The following is a 27,736-nucleotide window of genomic DNA, read 5'->3' as shown; positions in this document are numbered from 1 at the left end:
ATCAAAGGACTAGGTACGCCCAAAAAATTAAGAACTGATATAATGGGATATTTTTGTAAAGCTAGAAAACAAAATATATTTGATAAAATTAATTATTATAGTTAAAAACTAACCTTACACTTATTGTCATAGGGTAAGTTTCTATAAAATTTCTGTAAACACGATAAAATATACAAGCCACATTAAATTCCCCACATAATAAGAGTCCCTCATTCGTTAAATAATTTCAATGCCTCCAGAGACAAATAATATTCATATGTGATATTTAGGTCTTTTCTCTTTTTCTTATTATCATTTTTATTTACTGTTTCCTTTACCTTGATCAGCTACTTTTTGTTTTGCTTCTTCTATTCGTTTAAGTTCATGTTGTTTTGCTTCCAAGAGTTGTTTTTCTTCTTTTAAAGGATCATATTTTATTTCTAGAGGAAGCATAATAAAGAATACTTAGTTACTTTAACTTTAAGCATAACCATTCTAAAATATATCCTTGAAAATAATCACTAATTCAAAGTCTGCAATAATTTGGAGGAAATCAATTTAATGTGAATTTCTGAATGCTAATTTAAATACAGAAGTATCTCAAAAAATTCACCAGCAGTATTTTGAGTATAATTATCAAATATAAAGATTCTTCCACTCACAAATAAAAGTATTTTAAGTTATAATGTTTAAAAGTTGACTTACTAGAAGAAGGCACTATGAGTAAATAAATGTCTCCCAGGAAAGCTTCAACTGGTTGAGTATACAGGTTTTTCCACGGAATTGTAAGATTGAGATTACCTACATGAATTTTTAGAATAAGGACAAAAAATATTATTATTCATTTAACCACATTTATTGCCAGCCTATTTTTTTTCTTTTTTATAAACATATAATGTATTATTAGCCCCAGGGGTACAGGTCTATGAATCACCAGGTTTACACACTTCACAGCACTCACCATAGCACATACCCTCCCCAATGTCCATAACCCCACCACTCTCCCCACGCCCCTCCCCCTGGCAACCCTCAGTTTGTTTTGTGAGATTAAGAGTCTCTTATGGTTTGTCTCCCTCCCAATCCCGACTTGTTTCATTTATTCTTTTCCTACCCCCCAAACCCCCCACGTTGCATCTCCACCTCCTCATATCAGGGAGATCATACGATAGTTGTCTTTCTCCGACTGACTTATTTCGCTAAACATAATACCCTCTAGTTCCATCCACATTGTCACAAAAGGCAAGGTTTCATTTCTTCTGATGGCTGCATAGTATTCCATTGTATATATATACCACATCTTCTTTATCCATTCATCTGTTGATGGGCATCTAGGTTCTTTCCATAGTTTGGCTATCGTGGACATTGCTGCTATAAACATTCGGATGCACATGCCCTTTCGGATCACTACATTTGTATCTTTAGGGTAAATACCCAGTAGTGCAATTGCTGGGTCGTAGGGTAGCTCTATTTTCAATTTTTAGGAACCTCCATGCTGTTTTCCAGAGTGGCTGCACCAGCTTGCATTCCCACCAACAGTGTAGGAGGGTTCCCCTTTCTCCGCATCCTCGCCAGCATCTGTCATTTCCGGACTTGTTAATTTTAGCCATTCTGATTGGTGTGAGGTGGTATCTCATTGTGGTTTTGATTTGTATTTCCCTGATGCCGAGTGATGTGGAGCACTTTTTCATGTATCTGTTGGCCATCTGGATGTCTTCTTTGCAGAAATGTCTGTTCATGTCTTCTGCCCATTTCTTGATTGGATTATTTGTTCTTTGGGTGTTGAGTTTGCTAAATTCTTTACAGATTTTGGATACTAGTCCTTTATCTGATATGTCGTTTGCAAATATCTTCTCCCATTCTGTCAGTTGTCTTTTGGTTTTGTTAACTGTTTGCTTTGCTGTGCAAAAGCTTTGATCTTGATGAAGTCCCAATAGTTCATTTTGCCCTTGTTACCCTTGCCTTTGGCAATGTTTCTAGGAAGAAGTTGCTGCAGCTGAGGTCGAAGACGTTGCTGCCTGTATTCTCCTCAAGGATTTTGATGGATTCCTTTCTCACATTGAGGTCCTTCATACATTTTGAGTCTATTTTCGTGTGTGGTGTGAGGAAATGGTCCAATTTCATTTTTCTGTATGTGGTTTTCCAATTTTCCCAACGCCATTTGTTGAAGAGGCTGTCTTTTTTCCATTGGACATTCTTTCCTGCTTTGTCGAAGATTAGTTGACCAGAGTTGAGGGTCTATTTCTGGGCTCTCTATTCTGTTCCATTGATCTAGGGTCTGTTTTTGTGCCAGCACCATACTGTCTTGATGATGACAGCTTTGTAATAGAGCTTGAAGTCTGAAATTGTGATGCCACCAACTCTGGCTTTCTTTTTCAATATTCCTTTGGCCAGCCTATTTTCTATCAGGCATTCGAAGAACTAACAAAGTGACAAGCTGAGTCACTTTACAGAAAGCTATTTTACAACCACAAACAATAAGCCTTTGTTGTAATGACTGGAAATCATGTCTATCAGTACTGTTGGAAAATCTACCAAATGATATTCTAAATATTTGTAAGTTTCTCTTTATGACAATCTTCACCAGAAACATTAGTATTCTTCTGCAATTAAACAACAACCCTTGTTATTATAATTCTGATTTCCCCAACTCATACTCTAAATCACTGTATTTATATGACACTTTCAAAGCGTAGACTATAAAACTGAAAAGTGTATTTTTCACATATAGACTATATACATAATATGTGTGTATGAATATCATTGCAAGTATATGTGCAGATTTCTATGGTAATTATCAAAGACCGTGGACAAGATTAGAAAATCATTCAAACTAATGAAAATGTCTTACTACAGTCTATCAGCAAAGTATTTTTTAAAGCATTAGATTTCTTGAACTAAAAAAATATGATGTAAGGTATTCATTATACTGATTCTACTCTTGTGAAAATAGAGGTGAGGAGGAGGGGATAAAAAGAAAACTTTCATAATAGTTTTAAAATACTTTAAAATTTTTTAGAAAGCCTGAGTCAAATAACTTAGAAATAGCTGTCATAATTGGCAAGGGAACGATTAACAACACAATGGCTACATTAACTAGTTAGTAACTGGGGAAGGGAAAAAAAAAAAAATCTACATAGACATATCTCATTACATAACCCCAAAATTCCATGTTTAAAAAAAATCCAAATTGAAAAAAAGGATTTCATCTTATGATATCATCCAGAGAAAAAGAACCAAACCATCTGATTTCTAAAAGACAGATGACTTTCTAAATTACAAAATCAGAGAAGATAATGACCATTTCAAATTGTGTACAGTCCAAAATATAACCAGAATGAACACATTAGAAAAAATAATTGACAAATCTGATTATCAGGTAGACTGCTTACACACATACATATCCATTAAGCATCCAAAAAAGTAAATAAACAAAAGAAAGAGAACAATGACAAAACAGCATTAAGTAATCAAAGAAACACACACCATGTCAATAATGTTCCATTTTCACCAGTAAATTTTTTTTTTTTTTTTTGACAGATCACAAGTAGGCAGAGAGGCAGGCAGAGAGAGAGAGGAGGAGGCAGGCTCCCTGCTGAGCAGAGAGCCCGATGTGGGGTTCGATCCCAGGACCCTGGGATCATGACCTGAGCCAAAGGCAGAGGCTTTAACCACTGAGCCACCAGGCGCCCCTCACCAGTAAATCTTGACCCAAAAATTTTTTTTTCTCTCAGTATACTTTCATAAAACTTGAATTTATACTTTCAGAAAATTTGGAAAATACACAAAAATAGTAAAAAAGGCAATCCCAAAAATCTTCCACATAAATATAACTACTTTTAAAATATGTATGTATTTATACTTGCTACATATGTAATTTTGCTTGCTAAATGAGGGAACTTTGAAAGAGCATAAGATTTACAACACTCAACAATAGCAAGGGGAGGGGCACCTGTGTGGCTCAATCAGTTGAGTGTCTGACTCTTGGTTTTGGCTCAGCTGATGATCTCAAGGTCATAGGATTAAGCCCCTCCACTGACTGCACTCACCAGAATCTGCCTAAAGATTCTCTCTCTCCTGCCCCTCCTCAAATCATTCTCTCTCCTCTCTCCCAAATAAATAAAATCTTGGAAAATATGTTTCTATAAAATTAGTTGTAATCCTATACTACTCATTTGGAAATGTATACTTCTTTCACTCAACAAATGGTGTCCCTACTATTTGCCAGGTATTGTACTAAGTGGTGAGAGTAAAAATTAAACCAACTTAAGAAACGTGCTGTCTTAATAGAAGAAAAAAATAAATAATGATATTAAAGAATGACAGGTGCTAGGACAGAAGCATGCAAACTACCTCAGAAACTAAGTTTCTGACTCGTCCCCAGCCACACTGCCTGGAAGATGCAGACCTGACTCCTTAGACCGCAGACCCACAATCTATCAGAGTACAGCAGCAACTAGTCAGAAACCGAAGAAACCGAGATAGTTATGCTATTAAACAAACTGGCTCACAATTAAATCATTTTTAACACTTAACAAGATGTATAATTTCAGAGTTTTTAATCAAGGGATATATGGACCACATGGTACTTTTAAGTTCCACCCAGATGAGAATATATGATTTTTCAATTAGTGCTCAGAAACATTAAAAATATCACATTAAAAAGATACTAAGTATATAATTCTTACTCTATGCCCAGCAAGCATGACATTCAAATAATAAGCACAGCTTACCTATATGACCAACTTTAACTTTAAAAGGTACATCCAGTTGACTCTACAAAAACATCATATATAAAATATTAGTACATATACAGGCCAAGAAAATAGAGGACACTTTTTTCCTTCCCAAAATTAAAGTGTTTACATTAACTCACACCTTTTTTTTACCCTTAACACCTATTTAAATTTAAAGATACATAACTGTAATATTCTCAAATCCACAATATTCAGGGAGACTAATCATTTTTAAGTAAATAGAGGAAAAGCTCTACAGTAATACAGACCACCTAAGTTACCCATACCAAAATCATACTGCTTTTACACTGTATGGGGGGAGGAGGGGAGGTAGGGAATTTCACTAAAAGTTTGTCCTCACAGAGAGGTTAAAACTCCATTTTGCAAAAAATATCCTCAAAAATATTTCTCCCCATCCATCAGGGAAAAGGACAACTTTTTCATTAAGTGGTGCTGAGAAAACTTGATATCCACACATAAAAAATGAATTTAGACCCTTACCTTATAACTGCATATAAAAATTAACTCAAAATCAATATAAGACCTAAACATAAGAATTAAAACTACAAAACCCTTAGAAGAAAAATTTGGTAAAATCTTGACATCAGATCTGGCAATGATTTCTTGGATACAACAAAGACATGAGCAACAAAATAAAACAGATGAAATTTCACTGAGATTAAAAACATTAGAACATCAAAGGACATAGCCAACAGAGGCATAAGGCATGGGGATAAGTTTAGCAAATTATACTCTGATAAGGGAAAATAAATACCACTTTATATCTATTAAGATATAAGTATCTTAAGTTATCTATGAAGATATCTATTAAGGTATTATCAAAAAATAAAAAATAGTGCCAGGCTGAGTCAGTCAGTAGAGCATGTGACTTTTGATCTTGGGGTCATGAATTTGAGCCCCATACTGGGGAGATTATACTTAAAATTTTTTTTAAAGAATACTAAAAAAATAAACATTAGCAAAAATGTGGAGAAACTGGAAACTACCTGTTTTGGTGATAGGAATATAAAATGGTTCAGCTACCATGGAAAACAGAGTGGCAGTTCTTGAAAAGGCTAAACACAAAATTACCATAAAATCCAGCAATTCCACTAATAGGCGTTTACCCACAGGGACTGAAAATAGGTAACTGAACAGACATGTATACTGCCAACGTTACAGCAACATTATTCACAAGACCCAAAAGGCAGAAACGACTGGAGTGTCCATCAATATATGAATGGATAAAGAAAACGCTGCATATAAATACAGTGGAATTATGCAGCCACGGAAAGAAATAATGTTCTGATACAAACAACATGGACAAACCTTAAAGGAATTATGCTAAGTGAAAAACGTTGAATAGAGTATGGCAAACACAGCATGATTCTACTTATGTGAGCTACATGGCATAGGCAAATTCAGAGAGTCAGAAAGTAGATTAGCGGTTAACAGGGTCTACACAGAACCGGAATAGGGACTTATTTCTTAATGGTTATAGGGCTTCCTTTGACCTATGGGAAAAGTTACAGAAAAAGATATTGGTTGATAGTTGTACAAATCATAAATTTAATTAGTATCACTGAATTCTTGGGTAAAAAAATGGTTACCATGGCATTAAAAAAAAAAAAAACTTGAAGACTATAGGAAAGATCAATTAACCATTTAAAATAAAATCATCTAGAAAGAAAAAAAATTAGGAATATTTTTAATGGGGAAAATTACACTGTCAGTTTGTGCTTTTTAAGGAGAAGAAAAGTCCACTTTATAAAATCCACATTTTGCAAAAATTATTTTCAAAAGGTTTTCTCAAAGCTTGAATAATTTTAGATAACAAAGTAAATCAAGAAGTCTACATAGTTATAAACGCACTGACATTACACATTTTTTATACTCAAAACCTACCACAGGGGTACCTGGGGGGCTCAGTCAGGGTCTGACTCCTGATTTTGGCTCAGGTCACGATCTCAGGGTCACGGGATTGGGCCATGCATCAGGCTACCCACTCAGCAGGGAATAATCTGTGCAGATTCTCTCTCCCTCTACCCTTCCCCACCTCACACTCTTTCTCTCTAAAATAAATAGAACCTAAGACGGAAGGAAAAAAAAAAAAACCTACCAGAGCATTTTCTTTAATTTCAAGATTCTTCAAGGCCACAGCTCCTAAAAAAGATTTAAAAAGTAATATTAAAGTATCTTTCATTTTAAAAAGGCATACTTCATCCTTCAATGTTATAAATGAAAGAAAAAATATAAATGATGTGCATATAGAAAACAAAATAATTTGTAATCTTATTAGCTCACCCTCATTCTTCAACTTAGAGTCTAAGAATGTTATGTTTGACCAAAACATCATTTATTGTATATTTTCACCTCAGTGGTTATAGCCCACTGTAATGTAAAATTTTATTCAGAAATATACAAGTAACAGGACTCTAGTAAAGCTGCATAAAATACAAGTATGAAAAAAATGAGCTGTATTTAAATATGCTTGTAATGAACAACTGAAAATTTATAAGATCCAGTATCCGTGAGCTTGAAGATACATATATATAAATTTCCCAACCTGAAATGCAAGGAGAAAAATAAAAGAAAAAATAGTAATGTCCAAGAACCGCAGGACAACTGTAAAAGCTGTAACATATGCGTAACAGGAATACCAAAAGGAAAAAAAGAGAAGCAAAATAAATATATGAAGTAGTAATGACTGATAAATTTCCAAAATTAATGTTAAAAACACCAAACCACAGATCCAGAAAACTCAGAGAACACAAGGCAGGGAAATAACAAAAAATTTACAACTAAGCATATCATAACCAAACTATAGGAAATCAAAAAAACAAAACAAAACAAAACAAAAAACTTGAATACGATCCAGAAATCTCTCTTCTGGGTATAGGGGCAAAAAAAAAAAAAAAACCCTAGGATGTTGAAAAGATTATCTGCACTCCAATGTTTATTGCAGCATTCTTCCCAAGAGCCAAGATAAGGAAACAACCTAACTGTCCATCAACAGATGAATGGATAAAGATACAATATTGATATAAATGCATGCAACAGAAATTATTCAGCCGTGAGAATGAAATCCTGCCATTTGTGACAACAGTGATGGACTTCAGTGGCATTATGCTTAGACATAGAAAGAGAAATATAATAGGATATTGTTTATATGTAAAATCTAAACAGCTTGAACTCTTAAAAACAGAGTAGAATCCTGTTTACCAGGGGCTAGGACATTGGGGAGCTGGGGAAATTATGTTGAAAGATACAAACTTGCAACTAGGAAATGATTAAGTTCTGGAAATCTAATGCACACCACAGTGCATTATAACCAACCATACTGTACAATGTATTTCAAAGTTGCAAAGACACTAGATCTCTAATGTTTGAACAAAAAAGAAATGATGATCATGTGACATGACAGAGATGTTAGTGAAGCTACCACCGTAATCACACGAAGCAAATCAATATGTTGTGCACCCTAACCTTACACAATGCTGTATGTAAATTAAGCCAGAAACAACAAAAAGAAAAATCTTGAACAAAGACAGAGAAAACACACACATTCCCCAACAGAGGTACAAGGAATAACTGAATTGAAAATTTCACCAGGGAACATCCAACAGACTCCAACAGACAAAAGTATGAATTAGCAAACTTGAAAACTGATCACCTGAAAATGCAGTGATGGCAAAAAAAAAAAAAAAAAAAAAAAAAAAGAAAGAGAAAAAAGAAAAAAAAAAAGAAAAAGAAAAAGAAAAAAATGAACAGAGTCAAATAGACTTATGAGCGACATGTTTAAATGCATCAATAGCATTATGAAAGTCCCAAAAGGAGGACAGAGGCAGAAAGCTTAGTTGAAGAAGTAACATCCAAAAATTTCCCAAATTTGAGGAAAACTATGTATACAGAAATCCAAGAATCTCAACCAAAAAACAATCATCAGCAATACTGAATATTAAAAGCAAAAGTGACTTGACATCTACACAAGATCTTCAAGAAGATTATCACTGGATTTCTCAGCAGAAACTTCACAGAGAATGATATATTTAGAGTGGTTAAAGAAAAAAAAAGTCAACCAAGAACACTATATTCAACAAAGTATTACATGTACTTCAAAAATTGGGAAAATCTTGGGGCGCCTGGGTGGCTCAGTGGATTAAGGCCTCTGCCTTCGGCTCAGGTCACGATCCCAGAGTCCTGGGATCGAGCCCCACATCGGGCTCTCTGCTCAGTGGGGAGCCTGCTTCCTCTTCTCTGTCTCTCTGCCTACTTGTGAACTCTGTATGTCAAATAAATAAATAAAATCTTTTCTAAAAAATGGGAAAATCTTAAGATACTCTCAGATAAACAAAACCTGAGGAAGTTCATGAACAGTAGATCTGTCTTATAAGAAATCTTAGAGTCCGTCCGGTTGAACAGAAAGGACGCTGGGCATCGGGCACCTAGGTGGCTCAATCAGTTGGGTGTCTGACTTAGTTCCAGCTCAAGTCCTGATTTCAGGGGTCATGAGATCAGCCCAGCACTGGGCTCCGTGTTCAACAGGGAATCGGCTTGAAGATTTCCTCCCTTTGCCCCTCCCTGCACTCATGCACACACATGCTCTCTCCCAAATAATCTTAAAAAAAAAAAAAAGAAAAGATGCTGGGTAGTAACTCAAAGCTGTATAAAAATATAAAGTTCTCCAGTAATGGCAAGTGCATGGACAATATGAAAACTATTATAATTTTACTTTGTAACTCCATATTTTATTCTTTATTTTTTGAAATTTAATTTAATTTTTATTTTTATTTAAATTTTATATTTAATTTAAATTTAATTTAATTTATATAATTTTATATATTATACATAATATATATAATTTTATAAATTATAAATTTATTTTTAATTAAAATTTAAAAAACAAAAGAACTTAAAGATCGTAACTCTGTACATAATGTGTAAAAATGTCATCTGTTACATCAATAACAAAGTTGGGGAGGCAAGCTGTAAAAAAGTGAAATTACTGTATGGGATTAAAGTAGGTATCAGTTTAAGATATATTCTTATACATTAAGATATTATATGTAATTCTTGTGGAACCACAAAAAAAAAAACACCTACAGAATATACAAAAAGGAAATAAAATCAAAACGGATCACTAAAAAAAATGAACACAGAGGGAAAAAGTAAGTTAAAACATGAAACAGTTCTAAGACATGCAGAGAATAATTAACAAAATGAAAATAGTAAGCCTTCCCTATCAGTAATTACTTTAAACGTAAATAGTTTAAGAAGGTATGGGTGTGTGTGTGTGTGTGTGTGTGTGTGTGTGTTTATGTGTACACACATACACAATGAAATATTATGCAGTCATAAAACCAAATGAAATCTTGCCATTTGCAAGACATGTATGGAACTAGGGAGTATTATACTAAGTGAAATAAGTCAGTCAGAGAAAGATAAATACCATATTATTTCACTCTTATGTGGAATTTAAGAAACAAAACAGATGAACACAGGAGTAAGAAATAAGTAATTTTAAAAATATGCAAACCGGGGGCGCCTGGGTGGCTCAGTGGGTTAAAGCCTCTGCCTTCAGATCAGGTCATGATCTCAGGGTCCTGGGATCCAGCCCCGCATCAGGCTCTCTGCTCAGCCTGCTTCCCCCTCTCTCTCTGCCTGCCTCTCTGCCTACTTGTGATCTCTGTCTTGTCAAATAAATAAAATCTTTTAAAAAAATAAAATAAAATAAAATAAAATAAAATAAAAATATGCAAACCAAGAAACAGACTATTAACTTTCCGGAACAATCTAACAGTTACTGGAGGGGAGGCGGGCAGGGGGATGGGTTAAATAGGTGATGGGGATAAAGGAGAGCACCTGTTGTGATAAGCACTGGGTGTTGCATATTAAATTCGACACTTAACACTAGCATTACACTCTATGTGAACTAATTAAATTTAAATAAAAATTTGAAAATAAATAAATGGAAACAGTTTAAACTCCCCCCTCAAAAGACACAGGCAGAATGTATTTAAAGCCAAACAAAACATGATGGCCCTATAGCTCTAAGAACATATATAGGTTAAAATTTAAGTAAAAAAACTGCACAAGATTTCCTATGCAAACAATAACAAGAGACCAAATGTGGCTATACATATACCAGACAAAAGAGACTGTAAGTCGAAAGCTATTAGAAGAGGTGAAGAGGGACATCATATAATGATAAAAGTCCGTTCACTAAATTCAATTCACCAAACACAAGAACACAATCTGAAGCAAACAATGACAGATAAGAAGAAAGAAACAACTCTACAGTAATGGTAGGAGGTTTCAGCACACAACTTCATAATAGATAGAACCACCAGACAGAAGATTAAGAAGGAAACAAGCTGAATTTTAAAAACATACATGAAACACTCTACTCAACAAGAGCAAAATACACAATTTTCTCAAGTACTCATGGAACATTCTTCAGGACAGGCCATATATTAGGCAACAACAACAAAAATCTAAATTTTAAGAGACTGAAATCCTATAAAGTATCTTTTAGAAGATATAACAAGAAAAAAGGAATCACAAGAAAAACTTTTAAAACTTAAGAAAAATTAAAATGAAAGCACAACATACAAAATTTATAGGCTGTGGTAAAGACAGTCCTGGGAATACTTAGCAGCTTTAAGTGTTCACATTAAAAAATAATATCCCAAATTAACACCTTAAATTTGTACCTGAAAGAAACAGAGATTAACTAAACCCAAAGCTACCAGAAGGAATAAAGTTTAGAACAGAAATCATTAAGATGGAGAATAGGAAACCGAATAGAGAAAACTGCTGAGATCAAAAACTGGCTCCTCAAAAATCTTTAGCTAATAAACTAAGAAAAAGAAAAGAATTAAACAACTGAAATCAGGAATATAGGAGGGGATACTACCAATTTTACAGAAAAACAAAAAAGATTATAAGAGTACTATGAACAATGGTACATCAACAAACTGGCTATCCTAGGTCAAATGGATAAAGTCTCTGAAAAACACCCCCTACTACTAATGAATCATCAAGAAATGGATAATCTTGGGGTGCTTCGGTGGCTCAGTGGCTTAAGCCTCTGCCTTCAGACAGGTCATGATCTCAGGGTCCTGGTATTGAGGCCCACATCGGGCTCTCTGTTCAACAGGGAGCCTGCTTCTTCCTCTCTCTCTGCCTGCCTCTCTGCCTACTTGTGATCTCTGTGTCAAATAAATAAATAAATAAATCTTTAAAAAATAAAATATAATTAATTAATTAAACAGCATGGAAAATATTAAAGCACTTAGGAATAAACTTAACCAAAGGACCTGTACCTTCAAACTTTATATAAAACATTGCTGAATGACATTAAAGGCACACAGAACCTGGAAGATATCCATCACATATTCATAGACTGGAAGACTTAATATTGGTAAGATGAAAATACTACCCAAAGCAAATTACAGTCTCAATGCAATCAATATTAAAATGCCAATATTTTGGGCACCTGGATGGCTCAGTCGGTTGCGCACCTGCCTTCAGTTCGGGTTATGATCCTGGGGTCCTGGGATTGAGCCCTGCGTGGGGCTCCCTGCCTAGCAGGGAGCCTGCTTCTCCCTCTCCCTCTGCCCCTCCCCCTGCTTATTTTCTATCCCTCAAATGAATAATCAATAAATTAAAATCTTCAAAAAAAAAGAAAAAGAAAAATGGATTAGTTAAAGGATGTTGTCCCACAGGGGGGGAAAAAAAATATATATATATATATTTATCCATTTTTAAATTCACGTGGAATCACAAGGGACACCTCCATTGTTAAAACAATCTTTTGTTTTATGGGGCGGGGAGAAGAAAACCGGAAGTCTCACTCTTCCGGATTTCCAAACTTAATACGAAAACATAGTAATCGAAACAGTGTGGTACCATATACAAACACACAGACCAATGGAACAGAACACAGAGATGAGAAATAAATTCTCACATATACAGGCAAATGAATTTGATAAGGCTGCCAAGATCACTCAATTTGGAAATGTCACGAAAAACTGCTGGAAAAGGATATTCACTTGCAAAAGATGAAGCTGGGTTACCATACACCATATCCAAAAATTAACTGAAAGTAGATCAAAGACTCAAATTTCAAAAATCTAAGAGGAAAACATAAGTGAAAAATTCCATGAGTCAATTTGGCAATGATTTCTTTTGGATGATTATGATACCAAAAAGCACAGGAAAAACAAAAGATGAGCTAGATTTCATCAAAACTAAAAACTTTTGTGCATCATAGGGCATTCTCAACAATGAAAAGGCAATAGTATTTGCCCATCACTTATCTGATAAAAGGTCAGTATCAATATATAAAGAATTCCTACAACTCTATTTTTTTAAATAAAAGCAACCCAATTAAAGGGTGGCCAAAGGTCTTCAAAAGACATTTTTCCAAAGAAGACCTATAAATGGCCATTAACCAATGAGAAGATATCCAACAGCACTAATCATCAAAGAAATGCAAGTCAGTAAAAATGAGATAGTACCTCACACCCATGAGGATGGCTACTATGAATAAAATAGAAAATAGCAAGTGTTTCTGAGCTCATGTGGAGAAATTAGAACCCTTTTGCACTGTTAGTGAAAATGTAAAATGGTACATCTGGAAAGGAGTATGACACATCCTCAAAAAATTAAAAAGAATTAACCAGCAATTCCACTTGTGGGTATGTACCAAAACAGATCTATTTGCACACTGATGTTTGTAGGGCCATGATTCACGACAGCCAAAAGGTAGAAACAACCCACGTTGTCTATTTATAGATGAACAGAGAAACAAAATGGGATATATACAAAAAATAAATATTGTTCAGCTTTAAAAATGAATGAAATTCTGATATGTGCTGCAACAGATGAATGCTGAAGACATTATGCTAATACATGAAATAAGCCAAACACAGAAGACCAAATATTATGTAATACCACTTATAGGAAGTACCTAGTATAGTCAAATTCAGAGACATGGAAAACAGAATAATAGGCACCAGGAGATGAAGGAAGGAGATAGTTATTCCTCAATAGGTACAACGTTTCAGTTTTGCAGGATAAAAAGAGTTCTGGAGATGGATGGAGAGAAGGTGCACTTAATGCCTCTGGCTGCACACTTAAAAACAGCTAACATGAGAGTAACAACTGACACCACAGAAATGCAAAGGATTACAAGAGAATATAATGAAAAATCAGATGCCGACAAATTGGGCAACTGAGAAGAAATCAATAAATTCCGAAAAACTACAATCTTCCCAACTAAATAAGAAACAGAAAATCTGAACAGACCTGACTAGTAACGAAATTGAATCAGCAATCACAAACTCCCAACAAGCAAAAACTATAGGACCAGAAGGCTTCACAGGTGAATACCACAGAACATTTAAAGAGTTAATAACCTGTTCTCAAACTATTCCAAGAAATAGAATAGAAAGGAAAATTCGGAATTCATTCTGCAAGGCCAGCAATACCCAGACACTACAAAGAAAGAAAATCACAAGCTAATATTACTGATGAACACCAACATAGAAATCCTCAACAAAATACTAGCAAACCAAATCCAACAATATCTTAAAAAAAAAAACACTGACCAAGCTAAATTATTCCAGGGATACAACAGTGGTTTAATATTCAATCCATCAACATGATATATCACATTAACAAGAAAAGGGATAAAAGCCTTATGATGATCTCAGTAAATACAGAAAGAAACATTTCACAAAATGCAACACCCATTATCGATAAAACAAAGTAGATATGGAGGAAATATACCTCAACATACTAAGGACCATATGTGAAAAACCCACAGCTGACATCGTTCTCATTGGTGAAAAACTAAGCTCTTCCTCAAAAATCAGGAAAAAGACAAGGATGTCCACTTTCACTTTTATTCAATATAATGCTGGAACTCTTAACTACAGGAATCAGATAAGGAAAAAAAAGACATTCAAATTAGCAAGGAATAAGTAAAACTTACACTACTTGCAGAAGACATGATACTGCATGTAGAAAACCCTAAAAACTCCACCAAAAGAACTATCAGAACTGACAAATGAATTAAGTGAACTTCCATGACACAAAATTATATACAGGAATCTATTGCATTTCTATACACTAATAACAAAGTAACAGGAGAAATAAAGTAAACAATTCCATTTACAATTACACCAAAAAGAATACTTAGGAATAAATCTAACCAAACAGGTAAAAGACCTGTACTCTAAAAACTATAAAATACTGATGAAAGAAACTGAAGACAACACAAATAGAAAAATATTCCATGTTCATGGATTAGAAGTATATTGTTTAAAAAATCATTACAAAGAGCAATCTATAGGTTCAATGCAATCCCTATCAAAATACCAACAGCATTTTTCAAATAACTAAAACAAATAATCCTAAAATGTGTATAGAATCACAAAAAAAACACCCAAATAGCCAAAGCAACCCAGAAAGAAAAAGCTGAGGGTATCACAATTCCAGATTTCAAGTTAAACTATGAAATTCTACTAATCAAAACAGTAAGGTACTGGCACAAAAACAGACATACAGATCAAAAGAACAGAAGAGAGAGCCCAGAAATAAACCTGTGCTTATATGATCAATTAATCTGTGACAAAGGAAATAAGAATATACATGGAAAGAAGACAGCCTTTTCAACAAATGGTGCTGGGAAAAGTGGACAACTACTGAAAAAGAATGAAACTGGACGGACCACTTTCTCACACCATACACAAAAATAACTCAAAATGGATTAAAGACCTAAATGTGAGGCCTGAAACCATAAAACTCCTGGAAGAAATCACAGGCAGTATTTTCTCTTACATCACCACAGAAACATTGTTCTAGGTATATGTCCTAAGGCAAGGAAAACAAAACCAAAAACTATTGGCACCACACCAAAATAAAAGGCTTTGCATAGCAAAGGAAAAAACCCACAAAATAAAAGGGCAACCTACAGAATGGGAGAAGATATTTTCAAATGATGTATCTGATAAAGAATTATTACCCAAAATATATTAAGAATGTATACAACACACCAAAAAAACCTACTATTAATGTGATTAAAAATGGGAGAAGACCTGAAGAGACATTTTTCCAAAGACAACGTACCAATCACCAACAGGAAAAGATGCTCAACATCGCCCATCATCAGGGAAATACAAATCAAAACCACAATGAGATACCACCTACTTAACCTGTCAGAGAGGCTAGAATCAAAAAACACAAGAGGGGTGTCTGAGTGGCTCAATTGGTTAAGCGTCTGCCTTCAGCTCACGTCATGATCCCCGAGGTCCTGAGATCAAGCCCCATGTCAGGCCCTCTGCTCAGCAGGGAGTCTGATTCTCCCTCTCCCACTCCCCCTCCCCCCTGCTCATGCTCTCTCACTCTCAGTCCCTCACAGCCTCTTGCAAATAAATAAAATCTTTAAGATAGATGACAAGAAATGACAAGTGTAGGTGAGGATGTGGAGAAAAAAACAAATCCTCCTACACTACTGGTAAGAACATAAATTGGTACAGTCAACTATGGAAAATAGGGAGATTCATTAGAAAAATAAAATAGAAATATCATGTGATCCAGTAATTCCGTTTCTGGGTATTTGCCCCCCCCCAAAAAAAAACCCAAAACACTAATTCTAAAAGATATATGCCCCTCTACGTTTTTTGTATTGTATCACTTACAGTAGCTAACATATGGAAGCAACCCAAGTGTCCACCACAGATGAATTTATACACTCCCACCCACATATACACACAGAATATTACTCAGCCATATAAAAGAATGAGACCATGCCACTTTCGACAATATGGATGGACCTAGAGGTTATCATGCTAAGTGAAACAGATTCCAATCCAGGAAGACAAATACCATGATGTCACTTTTTTGTGGAATCTAAAAAAAAACAAAACAAATAAACAAAAAGCAGACTTTAAGATTTTATTTATTTATTTGAGAGAGAGAAAGGATGAGAAAGAGCAAGCATGAGAGGGGGAAGGTCAGAGGCAGAAAGAGACCCCCTACTGAGCAGGGAGCCTGACAGGGTACTCAGTCCCAGGACTCCAGGATCAAGACCCAAGCCGAAGGCTGTTGTGCAACCAACTGAGCCACACAGGTGCCCCAGAAAGCAGACTCTTAAATACAGAGAACAAATTGGTGGCTGCCAGAGAAAAGGTAGGTCTGGGGGAGGAGGGTGGGCAAAACAGGTGAAGGCAACTAAGTACAAGGTCCAGCTGAAAAATAAAGAAGTCACAGAAATGAAAAGTATAGCACAGGGACTATAGTCAATAATGTTGCAGAAATGTTGTTTGGTGACAGACGGTGACTATACTGAGGATGAGCATCAGGTAATGTACAGGATTATTGAATCAATACGCTGTACACCTCAAAGTGAAAATATTGTTAAAATGATTAATGTTGTATCGTACCATAATTTTTTAAGTGGTGATGTAAAAAAGAAATACTTTCTCAGACAAACCAAAACTGGTGGAATTTGTTGCTAGACCTCACTTGCAAGAAATGTTAGAAGTTTTCACAGAGTAGAACAACAACATAGGTCAGAAACTCAGATCTGCAAGAGCATTAGAAAAGGAATAAAGGTAAAATTAAGCCTTTTATTTTCCTCATTATTAATGATCTAATGGAACACTATTCAAATAATAGCAACAGTGCACTGGGTAGGTACAGCTTATGGGTAAGTGAAATGTATGACAGCAACATTATAAGGAGCAAAAGAATGGAATGGAATACCCTTTATAATGTACTTCCAACACTGTTAAGCAATGTAGTTTTGATTGGACTTAGTTTTAAATGCATACTAGTAATTCCAAGGATCACCCCACCAAAAATTAAATATAACTGATATGTTAGAAGGAAAGAAAAAATAAAAAAATAGAAAATACTCATTTAAAACCAGAAGAGGCAGAAAAGGGGGAAGATTTTAAAAAGCAAAGACATACATGCAAGAAATAGAAAAGAACTACAAATACAATAGATACCCATTAACCCAATTATATCAATAATCATTTCAAATATAAATGGTCTGAATATACCAACTAAAAGACAAAACTTGACACAGTGGATAAAACAAAACAAAACAAAACCCAACAACACAATGTCTGCAAGAAACCCACTCTAAATATAAAGGCATTGACAAACTAAAAATAAAGAGATCTAATTAAAATTTACAGAACATTTCTTACAACGGCAGAATACATATTCTTCTCAAGCTCACACAGAACATTCACCACAGTAAACCAAACTCTGAGCCATAAAACACACATTAACAAATTTAAGGAAATAAAAGTCATACAAAATCTGCTTTCAGACTACAATAGAATTAAACTAGAAATCAGTAACAGAAAGTTAGAAACTCACAAAATATCTGAAGATTTAATAAATATTAATTTAAAAGCACACACCGCCCAAGAAGTCATCTCAAAAGAAACTGCAAAGTATCTTGAATCAAATGAAAATACAGTTTTCAAAATTGGACATGCAGCAAGACCAAGGCTTAGAAAGGAATTTACCACTGAATGCATACATTAGAAAAGAAGAAAAAAGGGTACATGGTTGGCTCGGTCGTTTGAGGAATCCACTCTTGGTTTCGGCTCTGGTCGTGATCTAAGAGTTGTGAGATGGAGCCCCAAATCCAGCTCTGTGCCCAGCACACAGTCTGTTTGGAATTCTCTTTCTCCCTCTCCCTCTGACCCTTCCCCTGCTCACACTTGCACATTCTCTCTCACACGTGCGTGCATTTTCTCTCTAAATAAGACATTTTTTAAAAAAGCAAAAGATGAAATATCTAAAATCGATAATCTAAGCTTCCACCTTAGGAATCCAAAAAAAAAGAGAAAATTAAATCCTAAGTAACCAGAAGAAAAGAAGTAAGAATTAGAGAAGAAATCAATGAAATTCAATAGAGGAAAAATCAGGAGAAAAACCAATGAAAACAAAAGATGGTTCTCTGAAAAGATCAATAAAATTGGTAACTCCCTAGCCAGATTCACTAAGAAAGAAAAAGACACAAATTACTAATATCACAAATGAAAGGGCCTTCATTACTGATTCAATAGATGTTAAAAGGATTATAAAGGAATACAAACATGCCCACAAGTTACAAAACACAGAAGAAAAAATATAAAAAATAATAAAATATTTTTAAAATAAATAAAAAATATAAAAAATATAAATAGGCCTGTATCTATTAAAGACATTGATCAATAATAAATAATCTTTCAGGGGCGCTTGGGTGGCTCAGTGGGTTAAAGCCTCTGCCTTCCGCTCAGGGTTCTGGGATTGAGCCCTGCATCCGGCTCTCTGTCAGCAAGGAGCCTGCTTCCCCTCTCTCTTTGCCTGCCTCTCTGCCTACCTGTGATCTCTGTCAGTCAAATAAATAAATAAACAAATCTTAAAAAAAAAAATCTTTCAAAACTGAAAGCATAATGCTCAAATCAGTTTCACTAAAGTTCTAACAAACATTTTAGGAAAAAATGATACTAAGTCCCTACAACCTCTTCTAGGAAACAGAATCATAGGGAAAACTTCCTAACTCATTTATAGAGGTCAGCATTACTCAAACCAGATAAACATGTTGCAAGGCGGGGGGAGGAAGCTATAGACCACTACTTCTCAGCAAATATAGATGCAAAAATCCTCAACAAAATATCAAACTGAATCCAACAATGTTATATACCAAGACCAAGTGGGATTTATTCCAGGTATGCAAGGCTCATTCAACATTTAAAAAATCAACTAATGTAATCCATTACATCAACAGGCTGAAGAAGAGAAATCTTGTGATCATATGAAGAGACGAAGAAAAACCATTTTATAAAACCCAACACACATCCTTGGAGGGGAAAAACAAAACAAAAACAAAACAAAAAAAAGCACAACTTTCAGCAAACCAGGAATAGAGGTATGTATGGTAGAACAACAACAACAACAACAAAAATCAGAAAATTGGATACCTCTCAATATGGGCCAAAAAAATCTTTTCAGTGTGATGGAAACTTCTCTTACGTTGATCATGATGATTGTTTCCCAAGAGGATACATAAGTCAAGATTAGCCAAACTGTATACTTTAAATATGTGCATTTTACCGTATCAATTATTTCAATAAAGCTATTAATACAGAATTAGTAGTACAATCTAAATTATTGGTATATGGACTGTAAAATCTTGAACCATTCTGTGTGTTTGAACACTTTTCATAATAAAACATTCCCTTTCAGCTCTAATGTTCTATTAAAGTTTCTCAAAGCATAAAGGTAAAAATAATATTTAAGAAATTAGAATTGGCAATTACCAGTAGACTTCAACAGACATCCCCAGCATATTCCTATCACAGAAGGAATCCTTCAAATCAGGAGTTGTGCCCTGAGTGAAAGGAGTTAAGATGGCAGAGTAATGGGGGGAACCCTAGGCTTGCCTCATCCCTCGAACACAGCTACACAGGCATCACATCATTTTGAACAACTAGGAAATCGATCTGAAGATAAGAAAACAATATGCACAATTAGAGGGACTGAATGTGGTGGCTGCAAGGCTTATCTAAATAAATCATAGCACACCTAGTTAAAGACCCAAACACTTCCTGCTGCAAGCAAGGAAGAAGTCTGCAGAGGACTGACCTATGGGAAAGGGCAGCCAGAACAAAACAGCAGGGTGCACACGGCAAACAGCTCCTCAAGTGTCAAGTCCTGGACAGTGTATGACCCCTTTTTAATATAGCAGTACTCTCCGAAGCAGGAAAGATAATAAGCTTCCATAACATGCCAAAGACAAACTTAACCAAAGTGGCAAGAAGGAAAAATTTTCCCCAAAAGAGAGATCAAGAAGAAACCACAGTCACGGACTTGCTCAAAACAGAGAGAATTTAGAACAAAACAAGAATTTAGAACAGTCATAAGAATACTAGCCAGCCTTGAAAATAGCATAGAGGACAGCAGAGAACCCATGCTGCAGAAATAGAAGACCTAAAAACTAGTCAGGCCAAAATAAAAAATGCTGTAACTGAGATGCAAAACTGACTGGATGGAATCCCAATGAGAATGGAAGAAGCAAAGAACCAAATAGGTGATATGGAAGATAAAGTCATGGAAAACAATAAAGCTGAAAAGAGGGAAAGGAATCGTGCCCTGAATACAGAGCCACTAGTATACTGGCCACGGATCAATAAAGTCTACTATAAAGAGAAAATTGGGAGAGCAACATTTCAAAAATAAAATATGCTAGTTAAAAACAAAAACAAGAAATCGAAGTTTCTAAGGTTGCACAACAATGTCGGGTGTAATAGCCACCACCAGAAACAAAAATTAATAAACAAAAAAAAACCCCTGCAAATTTAGGAGTTTTATAATTTTAAAGAAAACAAGAGAGAAAGAGACGAAAAAAGACTACAGAAGGAGCTATAAAGTACAGGTATTCCTTGTACTACAAATGATAATTCTATCACATTGTTTCTGTCTCTGAATTTCTAATACTTTTGCCTGAAAGTGCTCTAAAAATGCACCCTGCTGTTCATCACAACCCTGCGTTATTTAAAAAAAAAAAAAGATTTTGGTGTACTACGTCACATAAATCCATTACACTCTCTGGACAACAGTTCAGAAATCTGTATCCGTAACAAACACATATGGCTGATTCTGATGCAGCCTAGCTCTTGAAATTCTAGATTGCCTAGAGAAGTTGGAAGATGAATCTCAGCACGATCTATGAAGCACTACTACCTCTCTAACTAGATGACTTATAAAAAGGGGTGGAGAATTATAAATAGCAGTGCATAAAAAGGATACCAATATCAAAATTCACCAAGAGTGTGAGATAAAGTTCAATTCCGCTTTCCCCTCTCACAAAATAAATGCTTCCTGCACAGAGCCTACTTCCTATAGGGCCCACTATATTACCACTGTTCTGCTACATTGTAATTACATCAATTTTTAGCAACTCTTCATTCATATAACAATATTCCCAAGGAAAAATGGATCTCAAATTCCAAAAAATCGTCTCAGAAACAAATCTTCAGAACACTACCCATTCTTAGATTTGAAAACATCCATGTAACTTCTGAATACTAATTAACATTAATATGCTAACAGTGAAATTAGCTGGATTATTACAGATACCTAGCAAAAGCATACATTTAAAACCAATAGGGCCTTCTGATATTAGACCACAAAATATTAAGTTTTAAAATTTTCCTATTTTCCTATCTATTTCCAGCATCTAGTTTCTATTACTGAAATTTTCAAGTATTTTTAAGTTTATCAAAATTACTGCTTTTTCCTCTGCCTTCGGCTCAGGTCATGATCCCAGGGTCCTGGGATCAAGCCCCGCATGGGGCTTCTGCTCAGCAGGGAGCCTGCTTCATCCTCTCTCTCTGCCTGCCTCTCTGCCTATTTGTGATCTCTGTCTGTCAAATAAATAAATAAAATCTTTAAAAAAAAAATACTGCTTTTTAAATTTTCAAAGGATTTCTTACACACTAAAAGCTTCACTTATCAATATAACCAACTTCTATACATAAAACACTAATATGTTGTTTTAAAAATTTCATAAATACCAAAGTGAGACAGATCATGCTACCTGATTTCAAGACTTACTATAAAGCGAGAGTTATCAAGACAAGTGTGGTATTGTTGAAATAATGGACACATGTATTATCGAAACATTAGAATCCAAAAATAAACCCATACAATATAAAGTCCAATTTTTTACAAAAGTGCAAAAATAATTCAATGGAGAAAGGATAGTCCTTTCAGTGAATGGTGCTGCAACAATTGGACATTTGCAACCACATGCAAACAAATAAACATCAACCTTCAACCTATACCACACCTTATATAAAAATGGATCAGAAATCTAAATTTAAATTATAAAACTTCTCCAAGAAAACACAAAAGAAAATCTTTGACTTCAGGGAAGGCAGATTTCATACATACACCAAAGCATGACTCATGAAAAGTTTCTGCTACAAGTGGACTTGATCGAAATATTAAATATAAATCGAAAAATTAAACTTTTGCTTTGCAAAAGACAGACTTGAAAGGGAATGAAAGAAAATATCTTCAAATCACTTATCTGACAAAGGACTCATACCCATAATATGTAAAGAACTTTCAACACTTAACAATAAGAAAATACTTTGGTAAAGAGTTTGGCAGTTCCTTTCTAGAAGTCAGAGTTACCATTTGATTCAGCAGTTCTACATCTAGGCATATACCAAGAAAATTTAAAACATATGCCCACAAGAAAACTTGTATATATGAATGTTCTTAGTAGCATTCCTCATAAGACCCAAAAAAGTACAAATAATTTAAATGACAACTTGGTGAATGGATAAACAAAATGTGATCTATTCATACAATGGATTATTACTCTGTCATTAAAAAGTGATACATGCTACAACACAAAGCTCAAAAAAAATAAAGTGAAAGAAGCCAGAAACAAAAGTCCATCTACACTGCATGACCTGCATTTAAGTGAAATGTCCAGAACTGGTAAATCATAGAGACATAAAGTAGATTAGTAATTGCTGGAGGTGGGGTTCGGGAGATCAGCAGAGAATTTGAAAGTGACTGCTAATGGATATGGATGGGGGTTTACTTGGGGGTGTTGAAAATGTTCTAGAATTAGTGGTGATAGTTGCATAATTTTGTGACCATAATAAAAAACACTTAATTGTACATTTTAGAAGGGCGAATTCAAGAGAAAAAATACAGCAGAGAGAATGCAGTCAATACTGTTATAATGTTGTAAGGCAACAGATGGTGACAACATTTATCATGGTGAGCATTTCATAACCTTTAGAATTGTTGAATCACTGTTACACTCCTAAAACTAATATAACATTGTACGTCAACTATGTTAATAAGTAACATTTTTAAAAAGGTAAACTTAAATGGTATGTAAATTAATCTCAACAGATAAAGGGAAAAAAGCCAATTTAAAATAAGCTGAAGATTTGAACAGACTCTTCACCGAAGGAACTATATAAACAGCAAATATGAAAAGATGCTCAACATCTTTAATCAATTAAGGTATGCAAATTAAAACCACAATACTTTAGCACTATATACCTATGAGAATGGCTTAAAAAAAGTTTTTTAAATGACAATACTAAATGCTAATGAAGGTGCAGACTAACTATGCATTCATACAACGCTGGTGGGATTGCAAAATGGTACAGGGGCTTTAAAAGCAGCTCCAAGTTTCACAGAAGTTCAATGTTCCTTTACCATAAAACCTTGCAATCCCACTTTTAGGCATTATACCAAGAGAAACAAAAATTTATTTTCACACACACAAAAAACTGCACATGAATGTTTATTAACAGCTCTGTTATTCGTAATGGCCAGAAAGGGAAATCAGCAGATAAACATTTACAACACATCCATACAAAAAATACCACGGGGCGCCTGGGTGGCTCAGTGGGTGAAGCCTCTGCCTTTGGCTCAGGTCATGATCTTAGGGTCTTGGGATCCAGTCCCACATCGGGCTCCCTACTCAGTAGGGAGCCTGCTTCCCCCGCCCCTCTCTGCCTGCAGCTCTGCCTACTTGTGATCGCTCTCTCTCTGTCCAATAATAAAAAATCTTAAAAAAAAAAAAAGAAAAAAAAACCTCAAAAAATATAGGAATGAAATACCGGTGCATGCAACACATGGGTGACTCTCAAATTCACTTTACGTAACAAGTGAAAAGAGTGAAACCAAGTAAAAGCAATCAGACCCCCAAAAGGTAGCTACCATATAATTCCATTTATATGGCACTCTAGAAAAGACAAAACTGGGGCGCCTCCCTGGCTCAGTCCCGTAAGCTTCTGCCTTCCACTCAGGTCATGATCCCAGGATCTTGGGATCCAGCCGGGCACTGGGCTCCCTGCTCGGTGCAGAGCCTGCTTCTCCCTTTCCTCTCCCTCTCCCTCTGCCTGCTGCTCTGCCTCCTTGTGCGTTATCTCTCTCTCTCTCTCTCTGTGTCAAATAAATAAATATTTTGAAAGAAAGAAAGAAAGGAAGAAAGGACAGATGGTCAGACAAAACGTAAGGATGGAAACAGATCAGTGGTTTCCAGGAAATAGGGGGCTGGAAAGGGTTGACTGAAAAGGGGCTGTAGAGGGAATTTTGGCATCCTGATGGAACTTTTTGGAAAGACTGTGGTAGTGGATACTTTCCCTGACATTGCACTTGTCAAGAAAGACAGAACCGTACATCACAAGAGTGAATTTTACTGTATACAAATTTTAAATAAATTCACGCATAAATGACACTCTACACAGACCCCCGCCTGGAATGCAGAAGCAACCTTCCACTACAGATCAAAGCACACTACAAAATGTTTTCAAGGCTTCCTTCTGAGGTGTGTGAAGACAAAGAGTATTATTTTTACTCTGCAAATGAGAAGCAAAACAAATAAAACAATCTTCAAGTTTCTGATACGGGTCAGAGATGCAGAGCTGGCACCTACGTCCGTAGTTCTTGCAGAAAGTTCATGCTCTGTCATGGTACTAGACACCAACAGCAGTTAACAAGAGGTTCTATCAAACTAATTATCTACTCACACGCTTTCATAAAGGAGAAAAATCAAGATAAACGAGTATCTCAGAAGAGGGCTGAAAGTGTGTACAAAGTAACAGTTAAGTCCAAATAAATAAATAAATAAATAAATAACCCTAATTTTGGCCCAGGAGACTCACTTCGTAGGGAAAAGGAATCTAATTTACAACCGGTGCTTAAGATAAAGAAGGGAAGAACACAGAAACAGCTGAAAGCACTAATAATAACTCTCCAAATAAGACAGAGCGCCGAAGTACACGGATACAAAGTAAAGCTTTGGTCCTTCATCTAAGCAATCTAAGCGCACGTTCCTCCCCGTCTTTTGTAGGTCTGAGACGTTGCACAGCGCACCTCGTTTCTTAAAAAGCAATCACTCTGACCCACAAAATCCCAAAGCCTTGCAAGCGTGACCCACTCCTGGGTCAGGTTGTGAACTGAAAACAGCCAATCATTTGAGTTGATTGTGCACAGGAGTTTCGCTTTCGGTTATCAGCCGAAGCCAGGCCAGCAACCCGAATCCGGCCCGGCGTGGCCGCAGAGGGGAGCCGAGCAGACACCACGGTTAGCCACACGCCCCGGCTGGGGAAGGAGGGAAGCGAGAGGACGTCTTCGGTCACCGGTGCCTTGCCTTCACGTGCGAGGCAACGTGCGCCCCTCCGTGGGCTCACCCGAGCCTTCGTCATAACCCAAGGGGGTACAACATGACCCCGGGGGCGTCTCGGGGCCTCCCCCCACGCCCCGCACACCTGAAGCGGGACAGCTCGGGGCGACGGGCTGGGAACGGCGCCTGGGCGCGATCTGCCCCCCACGCCCTCGGAGTCCGCCGCGGGTCCCCTCTGCCGCCCGGCTCGGAAAAGGGGGACTTTTCATCCCGCACCCCCCGCGAGCCCCCTCCTGACAGAATACAAACAACTGGCGGGCACAGGCCCTGGAACTGCCGCCGGGTTTTACGTAATTTAACCCCGAGGCGGGCGAGGGGCCCGAGGCCCCGAGAAAGCAAAGCCGGGCTCCGGCAACCGGGCGCCGGAAGGAAAAGGAGATTGAGGGGCGGCGGCGGTCTCGTTACCTCCCCAGATGCCCAGAGTGAGCTGGGACGTGTCCAAGTTCACCACATAGTCCCCCAAGAACCGGTTCAACACGTCTACGACCACCGACTCGAACACCATTTTCCGCAGCCGCGGTGGACACGGCAGCCGCCCGCCGCGGTCCTTCTTCCAGCGCCCGACCTCCCGCGCCCTCCCTCGAGACCGCTCGGTTCACCGGCTCCCGGACGTCTCCCACAGTATCTGCCGGGCGCCGGACACGAACCCAGCCGCGAGCCCTGCGAGGGGCGGAGGCGGCCACTCGGTCCGCGCGTGCGCACGACGGACTCCAGGGCCGGGGCGAAGCAAGGCGCGGATCGGGGCGCGCCTGCGGGAGAGAAGCAAGGGCGGCTGCGCGGCCGCCTCTCTGACGCCTGCCCCTTCCGTGCAGACCCCGCCTCCTTTAGCTCGTTGGCTCCGCCTCCTTCCCGTCACCAGGCAACGGGAGGAGCGTAAGGAGCCGCCAGTTTTTCCTCCGACCCCGCCCTCTCGGGCCCATCAGTGTCACGACCCGCGCCGGGGGCGGGGCCGGGCGCGGCGGTTACGCCTGCCCGGGAACGCCCGTCGCCCTACTATGGAGGCGACCCCGCGCGCGGACCAGTAGGACCTGCACCTAAGCCAGGCGTGGGCAGATTCCAGTCTTTTCGCGGTCAGTCCGCAGGCGTCTCAAGGGAGGGTCCGAGGGAGCCCCCCCACATTATTACAGGTTCCTGAGTCCGGCCGCCCTGTGTCTGGACGCCGGTAACTGCCCCGCCCAGTGCTCGGAGCGCGAGGCCAGGATGCCCGTCGGGTGACTTAACTTACCCAGCTGCAAATCGTGCCGGGAAGGCGGGGAGAGGGCAGTGAAGAGTAAACTCGGCGTTGGAGTGTCACGCCCTCCGTCTCTGCATCTGAGATGGCATTCTTTTTTTTGGTCAAGTTATTCACGGGGAGCCTCCTTTCATCCCTTAAAAAGTCCCTTCAAATTCAGAGACAGCTAGTCCAGAAACTGCTGAGCACTCTTCAAGAAATACTACGATACTTCGACTCAACCCTTGAGCCTTACGAAGTGACTGACCTGAACTAAATAATAATTAAAACCCTTTCAGCCCCTTCCTATCCCCCATTGGTCTTATATAAGACACAAGACCAAATGCCTGAGCTTACAGAGATGCTGGCTATGAAGTATGGAGAACTGTAATTAATCAGCACGCTCTTAAGGATTTAAGATGTAGGGATGTACTTTGAACTTTTTCTCTGTGCATCCTGAACATTTAAGGGAAATCTCAAGGGGACTGGAAAGGCTAGAAGGGGAAGCTAGGGAGTCTTAGCAATCAATATCAATTACAGGAAGAATTGCAAATTACGGACCCTTAACAGAAA

General features: G+C 37.2%; 1 protein-coding gene across 5 annotated transcripts in view; it reads right to left on the bottom strand.

The window, feature by feature from the left end:
* VPS13A (vacuolar protein sorting 13 homolog A) overlaps window positions 1-27,292 on the bottom strand; it is a 229,371-nt gene extending 202,079 nt beyond the window's left edge. For 2 of the 5 annotated variants that reach the window (XM_032866681.1, XM_032866680.1), the window contains exons 1-5: window positions 26,359-26,607; window positions 6,832-6,875; window positions 4,710-4,752; window positions 685-780; window positions 318-419 (exon numbers count right to left, since the gene is read on the bottom strand). In XM_032866681.1, the coding sequence (XP_032722572.1) occupies window positions 318-419; window positions 685-780; window positions 4,710-4,752; window positions 6,832-6,875; window positions 26,359-26,458 (385 nt within the window). In that variant the 5' untranslated portion in view covers window positions 26,459-26,607. Of the gene's footprint in view, window positions 1-317; window positions 420-684; window positions 781-4,709; window positions 4,753-6,831; window positions 6,876-26,358; window positions 26,608-27,178 lie in introns of those variants that run through there. The other 3 variants (XM_032866682.1, XM_032866678.1, XM_032866679.1) reach the window with 3 other exon arrangements.
* Window positions 27,293-27,736: the final 444 nt, after the last annotated feature.

Source organism: Lontra canadensis, unplaced genomic scaffold (genome assembly GCF_010015895.1).
Source record: "Lontra canadensis isolate GAN:19392208 unplaced genomic scaffold, GSC_riverotter_1.0 scaffold31, whole genome shotgun sequence".
Taxonomy (NCBI): Eukaryota; Metazoa; Chordata; class Mammalia; order Carnivora; family Mustelidae; genus Lontra; species Lontra canadensis.
This window is presented reverse-complemented; position numbering and strand designations above follow the sequence as displayed.